At 37.5% G+C, this 19,772-nt stretch overlaps 1 protein-coding gene across 4 annotated transcripts; it reads right to left on the bottom strand.

The window, feature by feature from the left end:
* Window positions 1-548: 548 nt before the first annotated feature.
* LOC103707955 (RNA cytosine-C(5)-methyltransferase NSUN2-like) lies at window positions 549-19,051 on the bottom strand. 4 transcript variants are annotated; one of them, XM_039134225.1, is made up of 16 exons: window positions 18,714-19,051; window positions 15,962-16,050; window positions 15,522-15,588; window positions 15,306-15,421; window positions 15,047-15,113; window positions 14,869-14,917; window positions 10,352-10,437; window positions 9,958-10,220; window positions 9,816-9,871; window positions 6,805-6,890; window positions 5,299-5,391; window positions 4,323-4,788; window positions 3,657-4,189; window positions 1,414-1,645; window positions 974-1,321; window positions 549-884 (listed from the first exon to the last, which is right to left on the bottom strand). In XM_039134225.1, the coding sequence occupies exons 1-15, from the start codon at window positions 18,888-18,890 to the stop codon at window positions 1,044-1,046; spliced, it is 2,658 nt and encodes an 885-aa protein (XP_038990153.1). In that variant the 5' UTR covers window positions 18,891-19,051; the 3' UTR covers window positions 549-884; window positions 974-1,043. The 4 variants fall into 4 exon arrangements, with proteins under 4 accessions (XP_038990153.1, XP_038990155.1, XP_038990154.1 ...); XM_039134227.1 differs by having other exon boundaries at window positions 974-1,303; XM_039134226.1 differs by having other exon boundaries at window positions 4,332-4,788.
* Window positions 19,052-19,772: the final 721 nt, after the last annotated feature.

Genomic DNA, 19,772 nt, shown 5'->3' with positions numbered 1-19,772 from the left:
TTGCACGGATTTGCTCCAAAAGGAGCCATATTCTAAGAAATCTAAAATAAAGCATGAAATGGATAAAGGGAACAGAAGCATTAATTACGAAGGAAGAAAATGCTTGGATGTCAATAAAGGACCTAAGAAGCCAATAGTTTTTCATTAGTACAAGGATTCTTCATTAATCAATGTTGATGCTAAGGATGAACTCAAAAACTTGCTGTAAATCCAAAGAATAAACACAGAATAAAAGCTATAATTCTAATAAATCCTTCTCCATTCCCACATAGGCCTTTTTAGAACAGAACCAATCCCCAGGCTCCAGCGGGTTGAGATGAGGAAGGGAAGGGCTCCTGCAATCTTGGAACAGCTCCAGCGGCCAGCAAAGGGAAGGGCATTCCAAACCAATGCCCGCACTGGAGCTTAACCTGGTTTCATGATGGGGCTCATCGGGAATAAGAGGTTAGGGTTTTAAAATTTGAGAGGAAGAGGAAGGAGGTTTTTCAATTCCATGAAAAATTGACAGAGAGACTAAAAATGTCTGTCTGTCATATAGCCCTCACAAGTTACAAATGCTAATTTTTCATACAATACTTTCAATTGTCATGTAACAACTAAAAATGTAAAAACCCCCTGCATGAGAAACAAGTTGCTAAAATTAGTAGCTAAGTTACATTGTATGAAGAACCCAGATCATTATTGAATTATTGAATAACAAGTTTACACAGGCCAAAATCTTCTTCGCTGCCACACTGTGGAATCAAGACCAAGATTGAAAGCTCTACAAACCAACAAAGACTGGAGAATCTAAAATTATGGTTACAGCAGCTCATATATATACTCTCAAATAGTAATAGGTCTTCCTCTTTGCTTTCCATTGTCCGAAAGAAATAAAATTTCACCTAAAAACATCACAGACCAGGATTTAAGGAAAAATATTGTTAAATATGCTGAATCTTCAAATATGTAGCTGGATTGTTATCGTACATACCTATAGTAGTGGCTCCCTCAAACCAAAATCTTCTTATTGCCTCGTTATTATTTGTTTAATCACTTCTTGCTCACAAACCTTCCTGATCAGCCATCTCAAAGTCGTCAGTAGATTCAGCATCCTCAGAGTTTTTTATTGTATCAATCTCGGAATTGGTCTCATTTTCTTCCAACAATGTGCCTCTTTCACTTCCAAAACGCACAGCTAGCCTTTCCAGTAGTTCTTTAGCATCCAATGGCGAGACTAGGATGCTCACATTCGTCTTGCCTTTCCAGCAAACAATGGCAATTGTCGAGGCATCTGCCACAATATTATCTGTTATTTGGTTTCCTGCAACCAGAGCACAATCTTTTCCACATGAATAGAGCGTGCTAAACCAATGACTCAAATATTTCCAAGATTAACAATAAATGAGCATATATGAGGCATATAATAGTCACCTTCATTAAGCACCACCACGCAGCAACCTGACATCAAATTCGAAGCCTTCTCACCAAAGCTGGCATCGACAAAATCTGCGAATTTGACGGTCCTGTACTGTAGAAGGTGCTGAAAGTCCACAAAGGATGCATACAAGATCTGTTTGCTGATGTATGGAAGCAGCAATGGTAATCCTTCGGATGATAATCGGAACAAACATGGTGATGAGTCATCCTTTGGTTTTTGTCTCTCCTGATTTGATCATAGAGAATATGTAATCACATGAAATCAGCTGCCGTAATGGCTCAAACATCATAGTGAGATCAAGATTTTAGTGACATAAAATTACTTGAAAAATTTTCTTTATAAATATCAAAGCATTCTTAATTCCTTCACGGATTAAATAATAAGCAAAGGAAATTTATTTGAACCTAGGACATAAAAAGTATGCCCATTGTTGTTCGAGTACATCTTTTTAAATTTTAGCCATGGTCTGGCACTCAAGTATAAAAGCTATATAGTGGAGATCTTTTACAACTAATATACATCTCTCTCTCTCTCTCTATCTCTCTCTCTCTCTCTCTCTCTCTGTGTGTGTGTGTGTAGCTCTATGTAGTATTTGCTTCCTATGATGTCTATATGATGCTAGGTTTATTTATTATGAATTACCTTCTGCTGTCCATATGCGTGATTTTATGATATACTAGCAAACATGCATGTGTGATGCATGTTTGCTAATGACATTCCCTACAATAAGAGAATTAATGATGATTTAAATATTTGGAGATTGTTATTTGGGGATATATATATATATGAAATATAATTTAGATTTTCCATAAATTAGAATATAATAAATCGCAAAGCTTCTGTGGAGCATTTTGTCGAACAAAATTGTTACATGCAAAAAATTCTTGAGACTTAAAAGACAAAAATGCAGCAGAATTATTCCATCAAAGCACGTGATGTGGTAAGTCTGGGAATGAAATTAAGAGAACTGAATATAGATGATCAAGTTATCAAGGTATAACTTTTTTCCTTTTTCTTTCTTTTTGGGTGAGAACAAGATGGATGAAACCCATCCAACTTCATTTCATTGAGATAGTGAAAGCGAAGAAAAAAAAAGATCTACTGATGGAGGTAAGTCAAAGGGCAGCTCCAAGAGACATTACATAACAGGCAAAATCCCAATATAATTCTAACAAGACACTTAGTTCCGTAAATATATGACATGTAGAATCCAAATGACACGACATACCCCACAGACACGTTCCCGAGAATAAACCCCAAAAAAGACAAACCTAACTACATAAGAAAAGATACAGGTCTCATCAACATCATTTAAAATACAAAAAATTACATACTAGAATAAACATTGTTTCTCCTTTCCAGTGGGAGATAGAGTACCTATATGTCTTTCTCTGTTAACAGTCCCATCTCTTGAATCAAGTTTCACCAGAGGGAGGGAGAGAGACCAAAATAATTGACAGAGATAATGGAATTCCTGGGTTGAAATTTTTCTAGACGCCACCAACACAAGCCCCTACCCAATCCATAAGGTCATTTTTGAAAAAAGAAAAACTAAAACAAAGGACAATGCCATATAAGGGTAATATGCAAAATGATAAGATGAAAAGCTTGGTACAACTAAGAAAAAGGACAATGTTTGTGGGTGAGAAGGTTTGCATACAAAAGAAGACCTGTCATCGCCTACCACCCACACAACAACGGTGGCACAAGTCAATAATAATGTAAGGCAGTCAAACCAGCATTTGCATGTCAACAAATCAATGCACTACTTCTGTCCTCTAAAGAAGTATTATGAAAGAAGCAGTCAAGTCAACCATATTATGGGATTTAATATAACATTATTATAAATCCTACAGGACGTAAACTATAGGTAGTTTTGTCAGATAATCAACTGCACAGGTTTACGATACAGGCAGATGTAAGGATATGCTTCCATGACAGACCCAACATCTATTTCCAAGCTTTATATTAAATATAACATCAGCGTCAATTACCTAACCTCTAAAACAATACATAAAAGTTCATAACAAAGTTATGGATAATTTCAGATGAACAGGCACAAGTGCCTTCGTGAACAAGTGCATCAGGTTGCAATATAAACACGGTAGGCTATTTGCTAGAATGGTAAAATTTAATTCAGAAGTTTGATAAACAGCTATCATTATATTAGGGTATTGTAATCTCATATGCCCTTCAGAAGGAAAGGAGAAAATGTGCAAGGGAAAGTAACACTTACAAAAATCTTAAGGCCAAGAGACGTTATCTTAAGTCGTTGCCCAACACTGAAGTTTAGCTGGAGGATATCATGAACTGATTTTGATACATAATAAATCCTCTTCATATGATTAGCATCATTATTTCGAGTCACAAGGTGACCATCAAGGGCAAAACATTCATTGATACCATAGAAGGATCTTATACTGTTAATAGTAGTTTCATCTGTGAAAAGTACAACAGGATCAACCCCTCTCCACTTGCCCTGTATCTGTAACTTTCCCTTGACGTTTTTCTTTCCCACTTGGCCAGTCTCCCCTTCACCACAAGCAACCACTTCCTTTGAGTCTCTAACTTTGGAACACATATTATTAGTGTTTGAATTTTCTTTTGACTGATCACCTATTAACTTGGCACTGGAAGCTGCTTCAGCAACAGTTTGATGGTGTAGATCTTCAGATGGCTTAATCTCTGCCTTAAGTTCATCCTTATGGTTTTCACCCACAGCTGCTGATACCTTATTCCTAATATTATTTGACTGCTTTGTATCACTAGCTGGAAGAAGTGCAAGAAGAAATAATAGTCAAGCAAACTCACTTTTGCCATGGCAATCATGCAACAAAGCAAAATGATATGCTAAAATATGCTATTCTGAGAAAACATTATAAGACAGAGCAAGTCAATAGACCTGAATTACCATGCAAATGGGATAGCTTCTGAAGAACAGAAATGAAAAATGCTCCACTGTTTTGATCATGAGGAAGGATCCTCATGCAGCGCTCAAGCGGAAAAGTTGAAAATTCAACTTTGGAATCGCCATCTAGTTCTTCAGCAGCTGGACTTTTGTTGCTGGAAACTTCCTCCAATTTCTTTGCAGTTTCACCGGTGTCTGTCTGCACTTTATTATTTCGCGAGTCCCCACAGTGAGTTTCATGTTCTTTGCTTTTATAATCCTGATCTCTCATTCTCAGATTGGTAATATTCTCCTTCCCAGTATTAGTACCAAGTACTTCTACTTCCTCTTGAGCACCATCACATGACACGGGACTCCCTCTGCAGCTTTGATTAGAAGGAAACATGCTTGGTGATATCACACTCCTCCTATGGATAGGGACATCTTTATAAGAAGTTAGCCATAGACCTTTATCTTTTACCTGTGAAGATAGAGTTGACAAAATGTAAGCAGAAACATCTTTATTGATGAATATAGGAAAACTCAATGGGACAGCATCCAAAAAATATTTATCCAGGCAAGAAACAATCAGGCCTTCAAGCTGCAAGTGGTATAATAAGGACAAAACATAACAGGCAATGCATGCATCAAGGCTTCGAAAGTGTGCGTGTGTGTGTGTGTTGTGTGTGTGTGTGTGTGTGTGTGTGTGTGTGTAAGAGAGAGAGAGAGAGAGAAGGGGGAGTTTGGACCACCCTAAACATTAAACTTTTGGTAAGAGATTTAATGAATCAAAAGTTCAAAACCAATGATAAACCATCAAATTGAAGATCCAAAATGTTGAATGTTATACACACACACACAAAACAAAAGTGCTAGATACCATAAATCATGTGTTTAGGTGGTCTTTAACCAAAACCATCAAATAGATGCAAAATGGATAATTTAACAGAATGATGCTATATTTTGCTATAAATCCAACTTTGAACCTGACCTTCCATGTCTTAAGACCAGGGCGGCGGATCAATTCAGGTAGCTCAGACGAGACATCAACAAGCTCAACTGACCCCCCACTTCTCCGAAGAATCTAGATAGATACGAGACACACGACCCAACATTACAAGGAGTAAAGTAGAAAAAAGTATATAAAACTGTGACAGGCAAAACAAACATATGTAAACAACATTTAAAAAAGCCCATATTGGTAAAAGACACGTGTAAAAAATAAACTGAACATGTATTGAAAACCACTGAAACCAATCAGATGATGCGAATGATAGCATAAGGCATGGCAACTGAAATCAGCTTCAAAATATTCAAGTTTGCCAAGGACTCACATGATTGACAATCATCAGAAATTTAAGCAACAGCATGAAAATTCAAAGAGTTCATCACTGGCTATTATAGAGAGTCAAATCAAACAATATCATGAAGGTATATAAGTTGAGTCTATCAATTTCATAGAAAATCAGCAAAAACAAATTTTTAAAAAACTTCTATGCATCTTCCTGCTAAATTAATTAGCAATACATGATGGAAATATATTTGGTGTCTGACTTTTGAGCATATGTAAGAGTTATGTTATTCAAGAATGTCCTATTTAACTAGACCAATCAAGTTGATTTAATGAGCATGCAAATTGTAGCAAAGGGTATACCCATTATCAAGTCCTAGTAGCATTACAAATCTCCAACTAATTTGGAGCCTGAGTAATTTTTCAAATTTTAGTAACTATATAAGTTTTAGTCTTTTGCTATTCCAAATCGTTGATCCCTCAATCTTTTAAGATTAATCACGAAAAAGTCAACAAAAAAAAAAAGTCGAACATAATGTAGTGTTTAGAATAAAAGGGAAGCATGTAGAATAAGAGGTATCTTCATCTGATATATGGTAGTTATGCACCAAGAAAGCTACTATAATGAAGTCACACTGAAGTGGTTGGAAACTTAGGTTTTCTTCTAAATCTTGCAAAATGAGATATAATTACTAGTAATCGGAATTAAAAGATAAAAGTAAATAGCAAGACAGCACATCAAATGCTGAAAAAGTAAAAATTTAAAAAGTGAATGTGCTCAAAAGTATACTAGCATCTAACCAAGGCATAATAAGATCGACTAGGAATATAGTAACATTGCTCGGGCATATGACGTATAGCCCGTAATAAATAATGATATCATCGTAGCATGGTAGGCCTTTTCACAAGTACTTAAGCCCTTCGATTTATTTGAGTGGAATGTGGAAACTATATGAAATTTTCTTACTAACTTCTGTGTTTTACTTTCATATGTTTAAAATAACCTGGTGATTAAACAAAGATAAGCAAATAAAAAATGTTGGAGAGTAAGATGTAAACAAATTTCATATAATCAAATAGTAGGAAGGAAATACCCAAAAAGTTCAAAATGAGAGAACTAACACAATATTAACAAATGAGACTTGTTTGATGGTTAATTTTATAACACCTAGTAACATAATATCTTTCTAGTAAACATTAAATAACCTCAGCTACAACAGCCTCATCTTCCACTGGATTCATTGAGCAAGTAGAGTAAACCATTCTTCCACCCACTTTAAGCAAAGCTATACCTGCAAACAGCAATATAATACTGGCATAAGCCTAAACCTTGATGATCATGGCCTTGAAAAATCTTGCCAGCAAAAATACTAATAAGTATTATATAAAAGAGTTTTTTTCTTCATGGTCATCATCGTGCTTCTGTTTACTCAATGTATGTATATTGACAACTTCAGAAAAAAAGAAGCTTCAGATGTAGATCCAATGATACAATTAAGTAAATGAACTTGGACATGCAATAAGCAAACAACTGCAATTGATGTGGTAGAGCACAATATAAAAAAGAGCACAGAGAAGCAGTTGCTGATCTATGTCAAAAGCAGTGAAGCATTATTGTGGTGTCATGCTAGATCTTGTCTTTAATAATATAAGGCACACTTAATGCTGAGGTTCCTGTCCAAATCCAGCAACAATTCATTTTTTTTTTTTACAAAAAAGACTTAGCAATTTGTTCTTGCCAAGCAGAATGAAGCAAAAGAAGTTATGATCCATCAAAGTGATTTGAGAATGAAGCCACGGCAGTTAACTTCAGGGGAAAAAATGCAAGTTCAAATCAGCGTTAGTCAGTAAGTTCATTATGTAATACTTTTGAGGGACTGCTGGAGTGGTTAAATTAGCGAGAATTGAGGGGAGAGAATACAAAATAATATTATCTTGCTACACCGGATTCATTTTATCAAAAAGAGTGGAAAAATGTGGAAATGTGGAAGGAGTCAAGGCTGTAATTAAAATGTAGGGACAAGAAAACCCCTATAATAAAATATAGGGGGTAAAGAGGATACATAGTAGATCAGGATGCCTCTAGCTGGACCAAAGCATGACAAATATATATGCACCTCAACAGTGATGTGCAATTACTGAATATGAACCCTAAGCTGAAAAAGGACAAGCTGTGTCCCAGGGATCGCAACGGTATGGATTGGGTAGGCCATTACTTGTAATCGCCCCGTACTTGCCTCGAGGCGGCGCAGGACAAGTAGAATTAGATGGGGCGGGCTGGATTGATTGGGTCCAATAAAGCTACATTTTTTTATTATTATTATTTATTTTTTTGTGCATACGAGTCAATTTTTTTTGCCTCGGGGAGAAAATTTGGGAAGAGTTATATATATCCAGGTCAGGTTTGGGGCAGATTTTACCATTACTCATACCCATCCTGGATCCGCTGTAGGTCAGGTAAAACACACCCCAAGGTCGGGTTGGGTGAGGTACCTGACGGTACGGAGTAAATTGCCACCCCTTGCATGTCAACTGATGATGCAAAGATGATTGTTTCAGTTAGAAAAAATGAAAATTATACATCTTAGGATGGGTACCTATGTATAGCAATTCAACTAAAACACAAAAATAAGCACTAAGATTAAAATAAGGATTCCTACTATAACTAAACAAGGACTAATTAAAATTTTGAAATAAAAATTTATCATACACAGATCCTTCGGTGGGAGGAGAAGAACAACAATATCATTATCATTATTAACATAAGCAATCACTTTTTGGCTCTAGTCCTAATCCTTTGGGAGAAAATTTGCTAGTTCGTAGTTAGAACAGTATTATTGCCCGTCCAGCTTCCAGTTCTCAACAAATGGATAGTCATAATTTTATCAATCTCATCTTCTTTGGAAAAAAAACTTTGTTTCATGTGAAAAAGCTTCAAAAAGGCAACAGATCAGGCATTTAATACACTTGTCTAAAGCAAGCATGGGTGTTCGCTAACCATAATTTCAAACAGCAATAAATAATTGAAATTCTGTATAAATTCCAATGTAAATTCAGAAACTAATAACTTGTAATTATCTCAAGTTTGCAACACCAAAACTTTTCAATATGCTTTCACAATGAAATAAAGAGTAGCTTCCTGGTCCAAAGCAAATAAGTAACGGCTTTACATAACTCACATCAAATATACATGATAATCTCATTATCAAGGTCACTTTACTTCTTAGGCCCAAATCTGGTCAGCACCATTACTACATAAGGCAGATGATGGTCTTACAACAAATATAGCAAGTTTCAACTAAACAAAAAAAATGATTTGACGCGCACATGCATCCACACACAGATGCACGAATACACAGGCGCATGCACACAGAATTACTTTTCTCAAATATCAAAATAGAAGCAGTTTTTGCCTCTATGTTCCATGTTATCAAGTCGTACAGAAAGTCACATCCGTCCACTTGAACACGTTACATGCATACAATATGCAAAAGATACAGCTTTATATTTCCGTCTATCAACTAGTTGATGGAAGACACCTTCACTCATTATTCATTTATAGTTTCACAGGCTTAATTAAGAAACAATTCTAAGTAAATATCCCGCATGCTCATGTATCCATGTTGGCATTTACAAGTATCTTTCCACCAACAAATCAATTATTCCTATCCATATAGGGGGGTAGTCAAATCTCCATCCCCTTTTCCATTGTCCTTTTCTAGAAATTTTCATATTATCATATTAAGAAAATTAATTGAAGATGAGTTAATATCTTGCTACTTTCAAGACAAGTAGTGATCAAGCCTGTATTTTAATTACTAAACTTTCCACCACTGTCCTCCATACCTTCCCTTTATATGTGAAAGGGTGATATTAATACATAAATTATATTTTTTTGACTATTTAAACAGACAATAATAAAATACGAGAAATTATTTAATAATTATACATTTATCATTTATGATTTACAATATTTGATTAATATTATTTTCAGCCATGAATTACATGTGGCCTGTTGCTGACAATGATTGATTTAACACCTTGCACATCCAAGAGGCATGCTAATACGCAAAAGAGATGTCTGTACGTCATTAAAAACACATGATTCCACTAATGACAGCAAATTTATCAGAAGCTAATGATACTAGATGTGGAAGTCCTAGTTTAAGGAAGCGGAATATTTAAAAAGAAACTGATAAAGCTTCTATATTTGTTACCACGCATAGCGATCTCCACTTGGAGACGATGAATACCATTCCCCATTCCTGCATTCCTGAAGGTAGTTCATGTGTCTCGAGAAATTAATTCAAAGAATAACAGGATTACATATCAAGAAGAAGTGGACATGTAAGGCATTACCATTTTCTCCAAATATCAGGAGCCTTACGCAGAGTGCCATCACCACTGCAAGGAACGTCACATAAAACACGATCAAATTGCAAAATGTTTGCTTTCAGTTCTTCTTGTCCTCCTTTGAAAGTCTCCATATGATCCATTGTTAAAGCACAACTAGGAAAGTGCTGAGCCTCATGATTTGTTACTATCAAGTTGGCACTGCACATCCTTTTTGTCTGGTGGATGAGGAGATTGCATCTTTGAACATCAACATCATTAGCTATTATCTGGATTATGAAACACAGGGAAATCAGTGATCGCAACAGTAAAAACCAACACTCAGATTTAATTCAATCAGGATGTTAAATAAATAATGAATAAGAAATAGCTTGGAGATAAAGGGGGAAAAGTAAAGCACCAGCCCATTGGGCAGTAATCCAGGTTTAGTTGATTGGTGTATAATTTCAAGCAACTGGAAAGTTTTAGATCCGGGAGCTGCACACACTGCATATATCAAGATGGTTAAAATAAACCTGAGTTGACAAAAATGAGTAAGCAGTATTTTAAAATCAAAATTAAAATTAACAAGATTCAGCATGAAATATATGACTCCAAATCTGAAAGAAAAATTGCAATAAAACAAGCAGATGTAAATAGTAAGACCTCATATGCACTTGCATCGTAAAAAAGTAAGAACTAAAGCTTGTAAACTGTAAATGTCTATATTAACTTGAAACATATTAAGCTACATCAAAGCAAGTAAATTGAAACCATACCCCATCAATCCGAATGAAAACCAATTAATAAGTCTTAATTTCAATTTCTGAAAAGGTGGAAACAAAAAGCAAGATAGTAAAATTAGATTAAGTGCATTGGATAGCAAAGAGGAGGTAGCTAAAAATATCAAATGCATGAAAGAAGAAAGGGTTTGAACCAAGGTCTACTATGCCGGTACCGGACACCGTACCGGTTGCCCGGCGGTACGAGTCGATACGGGCCGTGCCGGGCCCGTACTGAGAGAGAAAACCAGCCGGAGCCAGAGAAGAAGAGAAAGAGAGAGTGAGCGGGAGAAGGAGGGAGAAGGAGAGGCTGCGGACACCTGCGGAGGGATGCGGCCTCCGCCACGCCCCGCCCCCCCCCCCCCCCCGGCCCTCCGCAGGCATCCGCGGCCTCTCCTTTTCCCTCCCTCCCCTAGTCGCTCTCTCTTTCTCTTCTTCTTCTCCGACTCTGATTCGATTCGGAACGGTTCTGCATCTTTGGTTTGAACTTTGAAGAGACTTTTTTTATGATGCTTAATATGCCACTCTCCATCAAAAGAATAGCAATGCAGGATATTTCCAACAACTGTCAAACTAGTTACAGAATACTTTAGATCAAGGCTTGAAATATCAAGATACAATATGTATCCATTGATACATAGCATACCAAGCCCTTGGTGGTATAAAGGTGCATCACTTCAAGCAAATACGAAACAGCCCCAAAGTGATCAATATTGCTCAAAATGACTAAAACAACATGTTTTGCAACCAATCTCCACCATTGTACGGTAGGACCAAAATGAGGGAGAAAGGAAGATTACCTAGTGAGATTGACTTGTGGAATTAAAGTTTGATTTTTTATTTTTGGGTCTCAAAAATTATTCTAGCTAGGTAAATTTTCTCCCTCCACCCTTTTGCCTTATTCCTTCTAAAATCCGGTTGGAATGTTGTGTTTAATTGTCAAATCATGGGAATTTGGCAAACAACAATTAAATATTGTTTGATCATCGAATTCATGAATTAGAGCATGAATCGGAATCAAAATCAATAATCTCGGGGGATTTGGCGTAGAATCACAAAACCTACACCCAAAAATTGAGTAAATCCGAAAGATAACCAAAAAACCATGCTAACGCGCACCAGCCAAGGCTATGCATCCATCAATACCCTTTGTCAGCACAATCCTTGATATAATGCACACAATAGCCACCCCCAGTTGCTATGATGCATCTGTCTAGGAAGGAGGGCTATCACTGTGTTAGTAGAAGACTCAGATCAGGCTGAAGACACTCAGGAACAAAAAGATGAAATCCCACATGTGACCGTGAAGGGTGACTCAGGAAATGAGCCTTTGGATCTAATGGCACAATGTTCCAATAAGCGGACGAGGGATAGCAACTTCCATACAAAGGGCAGGTGCAGAGGACATTCAAATATTGTCACAATTGATGGCAGAAGCACAGATAATTTGGTTTCTATAAAGCTAGTCAAGAAGTTGGGCCTCAAAATTGAACCATATCGAGAAACCTGTAGCTTGAATTGGCTCACAAAAGAAAATCAAACCATGGTTACAACTTACAAGGGTCAATAATTTGCGTATTCACCTTGCCGATCGGTAAAAGATTATGTTAGATGCTGTTTGGTCCTGATGGACGCCTGTGATATTTTACCTCGCAGCCTTTGGTTGTACAATCAAGATGCTGTTCTAGTAATGAGGACCAATAGCTACACAATTACAACCAATGGGTGATGTTATTGTTTGCATCCTATGAAACAAGAGCTGAAAATTGAACAACATGGAGTTGATTGTCTTTCACATTGGATGCCTTGAGCAACAGCTGCTTCCATTTACCAAAGGATTCTCGACCCATATCTATGATATACTTCCACATCAACCTTCATGGCTAGCCAAGCATAGCAGAAGCTATTGATGCATCGAAGGTTGTAAGTCATCGACCTCAACCCTAGGATGCATCGGACTCTATGTTTAGAGCAACCTTGGAGGGTTGCTCTATGGTTAAATGACCTTAAAAACAATTCCACTGGGATACCATGCCAACCAACTAGACATCTAGAATTCATGGAAGGACCCTCTCTTGCCCATAGTTCCACCGCCCAAGAATCCAGCAGATGAAAATAGAGGGTCGATGTCAACTTGAGGACCACTTCTAAATCATAATCAAAAATTCATGGATCATAACTAGGTCCATAAAGCCAAACCCATTTTGATGAAATATGCATGTTCGATAAGGTTTTTCCTTTTTTCCTAGGTTTTTTTGTTCTTTTCTTCTCAGTTTGATTTTTTTGTGATGTATGTCAAAAACAAATAATGCATTCCCAGGAGGAATTCTTTCCATTTGATGTCTTTATACACGTGTATATTAAAAATAAGTATTATAAGAAAACCACCTAAAATGATATGTTAGCACAAAGTTGAAAGACTAGGTGCTTCCTAGTAGTCCTTGATCAAACCCTCTAACAGACCGGGTCTTGGGGCGAGTCCAAGACCCCGGTAATTATAAAAGTAGTTTGTCTTGATTGATACTAGTCTTACTAGCCAATGCAAACCAGTTTGACGATCAAGACTAGTAAATACCCACCAATAACAACCAAGATGCATTTAAGGAGAGGCCTCTGTTCTTGGCTATGTTAGTTTTGCCTATATATACATCTTTAAAAATAATCTGAGAGCACAAGGAGAGGCCTTGTACCAGCACATCCTCTAGACACAAATAATCTATACTATAACATTAACGGGGGGTCCAACGGCTTTCGGAGGGTGATGCGTCACCGTCTCTATGGTTGTGCCGCATGTCAGTTTGTTTAGCCATTGGATGTCACGCATGGTAGCTTCCAAAGATATCCACGTGTTCGTGCGAACATCCGCATGTAGCCACCATCCACAAGAGTCCACCATCCATGCGTTTGGGTACAGCATGCAAAGATTGCCACATGTCGCCATCTTGCCCATCCACGTGTCGAAGGAGAGTCCGGCACGGCCAGATCGTCTCTGGTTGGTGGCCCGCAACCATTGGATGTGATATGTGGTGACATATGGAGATGCCCTCACATCCGTGCCGGATATGCCCACACATCCGTGCCAGACATGCCCCACCACCCGTGAGTTCAGGCACACCGCACAGCAACTGCCACATGTCGTGATCTCCCTTGTGTAACAAGAGAAGGGAGAGAGGAAGAAAAGGAGAGAGAGAGAGAGAGCTTAGATCATGCGCATCATAAATCCAAACATCGGTTCAAAAAACCTGCCCCAACCATAAAATAAGACCAAGATCCGCCAAACTGGTATCGGGACTCATGCCAGTCGGCTACCAGTTCAATATGGGATAAACTGGCGTTCGACAAACCATAATTCAAGCCTGTTAAAGAGGTAGGAAGGCCCGAACCGGTTTCACTCCAAACCGCCCAGTTTGGGGCGGTTTGGGGAGGATTTCGAAATTTAAGACCGAACCAACCCGATTCCCTACCAGTTCGGTTTGATACGGGGTGAACCGGATGGTTCATCTTGGTTTGGCATACCTTGAATAAGACAAAACCCTAAACCCTCTAGACATTCCATTAGAAACAACAAACAACAAAAAAAAATAAAATAAAATAAAATAAAAATTAGCATCCCAATGTATAGTGCTACATCATCCTATACCTGACTGACACCAATTCCAAGGCCCATATTCAAAAACTTATTTAACTAGAAAAATGGAAAAAAATAATCTTAGCATGGTGATCTATCTTTTTAAAGCAAAGTTTTAAATACTAAATTCGAAACCCATACCGACACCCAATTGTTAAAATCCGTTCCGAGTGTCAATATAGTACATCCTTTGGTATCAAGATGACATGAGGGCATACAAGGTACTACTTTCTTATTAGTCCATTATGATGCAACCAGCATGATCTGTTACTCAAGACCTTGTTTTATAGTATATATTAATAGGATTGCCTATTGTTTATGCAGATGCATGTCAACAATCAGCATTATATGCAAAAACCTTAATGGATACAACCACAAGATGTGATACTTAAAACCCTTACTCCAGATATGAGCCAAAAAGAGGCACCTCTTGGGGAACACATGTTGACCTCCAAAAGGAGTTGCATAGTAACAACTAAAAATGTACAAGTAGCAATGAATCAACTGATAAATGAATTAGCGGCTTACTATCAAGAATACAGTGATTCGGAAGTACATCCAAGAACAACGGAGGTACCTGCAGCAATTATTTAATATTAAATATATTTTCTTGTAAATTGCCAAGAGTAAGAAACTGTTCTATGTGAAAGTAACAAGTCAAATTTCAAATTGAAATCCTAATGCAAAACTAGAAGGAAATTCCCACCATGCTAACAGCTTCCTGCCTTGTTATGTTGCCAACCTCATTTTCCTGCTTTAGAAACTCATGGAACCTGAAATTTAACAAGGAAAATGCATGATCCAAACGGAATTGTCAATTTGTCAGCAGTACTAGTTGACTATTTTCATGAATAATTACAAATTAGAAAAATCACAAACAAATTTTTAACGAGCAATCATGCTGTTAACTCCCAATAAAAAATATAATTTAGTAGTAAGAAATAAAGTAGATTCCCGAGCATTACCTCTCAAGTGCTTGGTTTTTCCTAAGTTGCATCCTGGAAAAATTTAAATGCCAGGCAAGATTCCCGGGATACCAAGGCAAAGGCCTGATAGCTTCTATTTCATGTTCATCATTAACCTGCCAACAGTAAAGAATGACCGAAAAATAAATCAGGGAGGTCAAAAATAAATGACTTCTCCAGCATGGATATCAAGCAATGTAATACAGGGATCGACACCTCAGCCTCCAGGGATTTCATGAAGTCATTCCCCAGCTGTGATAAAATGTCCGGAAAAAACTGGCTACTGCAACAAATTAAAGAAAATTTTATTTTACCCAACGACAACAGCACCAAACACCATAAAGATAACAAACTTGGTGGGCATTAAGATCTCAAAGTTCTACAAAGAGAATCTGCAAATATCGGAGAAATATGAAAAATGCCAGCAAGCTGTGCAAAAGCAAGAAACTTGCACTAATGTTTACATTTTAATGTTTATTAGTTAGCTTCCTGATTGACAATGGATAGAAGAAAATTAAGATATAACAGAACTTACTCGTGCTTATTCTACACATGAATCATACTTTGCTAGAAAGCATTTAGCAGAACATACCACAAAGTCAGCATCAACTAAATTACAGCACAAGCCCTAAATAGAAAGCATAATGAAAAATTACCTGGCATTGATTCTAAATGCAGCTGGCAGCGGCTTCCGGAGTAAAGAAAGGAATTCTTCCCACTCATCTTCAGGCACAATGCCTTGCTCCTATTAGCAAATTTAGACATTTTTAAAAATTAAATTTGAACAAAACTAGCAGTACCTAGAAAATCTAGGGAACAATTTGTGGTATTATGCATCTGTACCATTCAAACTATGATTGTGGATGGCCAGTATCAAACGCTTCTAAGATCAACCCAAAAGTAAGAGTGTAAGACTATATTAAATCTTAGACTACTCAATCAACCATGCAAATAAATATCAAGAAAATCATTAAGCATTAAAATTTTCAATTTTTTCCTTAGACATTGTCTCAAAAATCTCATACAGCACTGGCCCACGATGTTCCCTTCAAAATTAAATAAAAATAAAAATTAGATATGGAAGACTTGATTTATATGTCATCAAGCAATTTGGTAATTTTTAATAACATTTTCAAGCTACAACCATTCAACTCTCGAAGAACTGCAATGGATTTAGCAAATAATATCATTAGAGCTAAAGTCATGTGCAAGAACAAAATACATATAAACAAGAGCTTTTAATATGACAAATTGTCAGAAGAACAACTGATGGGACATTGACAGCAATTTGGAACATTCAAATCCAGCAGTTTTGTATTTATCAATACATCCTTGGATGCTCCAAGTTGTAATACTATCCTTGTAGATAGATTAGGATAACATGATGCATTTAGATTATTATGATTGTCTAAAACAATGGTTACTCATATAGCATAAACTTTGTTTCCCTCAAAAACAAGCATATACTTTGTGCATGGTATATAGAATAATATTAAGCAAGGACCGTTGAACCATCCCAAATCGGGCAGCTTAGGCATACCGAACTGGACCGATTGGTTATTGCGTGGGTCTGGCCCAATCCGACCCCTGAACTAAACCCTTCTGTCATAAAAACCCTCCCGATCCTTTCCCTCTCTCTCAATTCTCCTCTCCTGATCTTCCTCTCCCCTCTCCCTTCTCTCTCGATGCTCCGTGACAACGATGACTCTACAATGACAATGCTGGCTAGGGTTAGGCTTCCGCAATGACAACTCCATGGCTAGGGTTAGGGTTTCATCGTTGTTGTCAATGAACTTTCCTCTCTCTCCTCCCTTTCCCTCTTTCTCGATGCTCCTCTCCCGATCTCTCGATTCTCCTCTCCCTCTCTCTCAATTCTTCTCTCCCTCTCTCAATTCTCCTCTCATGATCTTTCTCCCCCCCTCTCTCGATGCAATGCTGGCTAGTGTTGGGTTTTGCAACGATGGCAACTCTATGGCTAGGGTTAAGGTCACATCGATGCTGCCAACGAGGTATGTGCCTCTCTCCCCCTCTCTCTTTCTCGATTTTCCTCTCCCAATCTCTCAATTCTCCTCTCCCTCTCTTTCTCTCTCTCAATTCTCCTCTCCCAATCTTCCTCTGTCCTATCCCCTCTCTCTCCATGCTCCATCACGACGACGTCGTTGCGACAACAATGGCTCCATGATGACGATGATGGCTAGGGTAGGCTTCTACAACAACAATGATTCCGTGGCTAGGATTAAGGTATCATTGCCACTGCCAATAAGGTATGCTTCTCTCTCCCCTCTCTCCCTCCTTCTCCACCCTCTCCTCCCCCTGGTTCTAGTATGCCTCAGCTAGGTACCGTATATACCAATATCATACCAAACCAGTCACCAACTAGTACAACTCCTCTTATCGGCTCAGGGAACCTTGATATTAATGGACAAAAATAGTAAAATAAAAAGAAGAATAAAATTTCAATGCCCTTTTACAACTTTGAAGAATACAAAATAGTTATAAAGATGATTGCTCATAACAAGTTGATCACTAAAAAGTCATGGGAAACTCCATCACTAATCCAAAATTATGATTTATCACTTTAGGACTTCATGCATAAATCCTTAATTCTTTGTGTTTAAAAAGAACCTAGGTTAGAAGGCATAGAATCAATTAATAGAAATGGCACCAAGGTGCAAAAATTATCTCCTAACCACAAGACCTGGCAAACATTCAACTTCTCTTCTAGTTTCATCTTCATCATATCTTCAAATATTGACTTGTCAGTCAGATCGTATCTTCAAAATCATTATGACAGTCAGATGAAAAATGTACTTCTACAATTTGTAAAATATAATCTCATAGATCTGTTGTATTATTTGTTGTTGACTTGACAACCATTGCCCTGGTTAATATGTGTCACTACCTGCCCACAAGTTTGCATTGTTTAAACCCCAAACTCCTATTCCTACCAGCTACCAGCTAACAGCACTAGACCTTTGTTTGAAATTAAACTAAATTTGACACTTGCATTTCCATGATGTTTCAGACCATCATAGACAATCCTATGTTAGAATGCTTCCAAATTTATTTGCGAAATGCCAAGATTGACTAGAAACCATTAACTAAATCTCAGAAATACTTCCCGTGCCACATTTCTATTACTCACAATATATACAATAAAAAAATAAAAAATGACTTTGGACATCATAACTACATACATATTAGCTTTACTATCAAAACTTTAAACAAGATGGCAACTTTAGAAAATCACCAAAACATTTTTAATGCTGAAAGCAGCAATGAGAATCGATATCACGCCCATGGAGCTTAAAATCTTTACAGATAACCCGAAAAAAAGTATCTGGAAGGAACCTAAGCCCGGTGCACCAAGAATGGATCTTGGCAAGAGGGGAAGAGAGATGGGATTACCTTGTAGTACTCCTCAAATCCGGGGTTTTGGTTGGCGAAGGTCTCCCACGAGCGGTTGGGGTCGTCGGTGGTGGGGCCATCGGTGTGCGTCTTCTTGGGGTTGTGTTTCCAGACGTTGTCCCGGTTCTGCTTGAAGTGCCGCCGCTGCGTGCGGCCACGCTTCTGCCCGCCGCCCATCACCGCCGCGCTCGCGCTTCCCTGGATCCGGTCTCGACGCCGGCGAAAGGCTCCGTGGACGGTGGGGGCGGAAGGATTGTGGGGCTCAGACTCGCCGAGAGAAGGAAGAGAGGAGGGTTTGGGGTCTGGGTTTTAGCCCTTCGATCGCGAACATGCGGCAGGTGTTTAGGGGTGGTTTTTAATTCCGCCACAAACGCAACTATTCTTTTTTTTTGGCTTTTCAGACTTAGGATTTCTTTTTAATTTTTTTTTTTGTGGGGGGCAAAAACTGTTTCTAACTCTCAATTAAAAATGTTTTTTTAGTATTACAGATATATGCAATTTTTTTTTCTTTTCTTTTTTTTTGAGAAGCTTTCATTGTAAAATGTATGTGCGCATTTGACACTAAATGATTATTATAAATTGTCACTTGTCTAGTATCTATTAAGGTTATAAGCAAATCAATCTAAACAAATTTTAACATCAATCGTGTACTAAAATAATTATAGGAAAAAAAACTCAAATATGTGTAAGGGAAAATAAAATGGGTAATTTTGATAAAACGCCCTTACAAGTTACAAGTTTCTATGCTGTTATATTATAATATAGAATTACCAACAACCACTTTTTTGTGTAGCTTTTCGTCTAAAATATTATGATTTGTGGATTCAGTATTAGATCTCATTTTTGCCTCTTAAAATTTTCTTAAAATAGAAAATTAGGCACAATAATGCCTAGTCAAATTGATTAAGATAAATTTGATGCTACTTTAATCAAGAAATAAATAAAAGTTATAAAAACCTTTCTAGAAGAATATTAGCACGGCGAACTCCGGTAATCTTAAAAACAGTCCTAAGAAAATAGGGCTAGCATCTAGGAAATAACCCTTTCTATTCGCTAAAA

This window comes from Phoenix dactylifera, chromosome 15 (genome assembly GCF_009389715.1).
Source record: "Phoenix dactylifera cultivar Barhee BC4 chromosome 15, palm_55x_up_171113_PBpolish2nd_filt_p, whole genome shotgun sequence".
Taxonomy (NCBI): domain Eukaryota; kingdom Viridiplantae; phylum Streptophyta; class Magnoliopsida; order Arecales; family Arecaceae; genus Phoenix; species Phoenix dactylifera.
This window is presented reverse-complemented; position numbering and strand designations above follow the sequence as displayed.

What these genes read in the sequence shown, in the direction of transcription:
- LOC103707955 (XM_039134225.1), bottom strand. Translation starts at nt 18,890, where the DNA reads ATGGGCGGCGGGCAGAAGCGTGGCCGCACGCAGCGGCGGCACTTCAAG. An exon ending in GCATTTAGAATCAATGCCAG is followed by an intron (nt 15,589 to 15,961) that starts GTAATTTTTCAT and finishes AATTTGTTGCAG; the next exon opens with TAGCCAGTTTTTTCCGGACA. An exon ending in CCATTTGCATGGTAATTCAG is followed by an intron (nt 4,190 to 4,322) that starts GTCTATTGACTT and finishes CACTTCTTCCAG; the next exon opens with CTAGTGATACAAAGCAGTCA.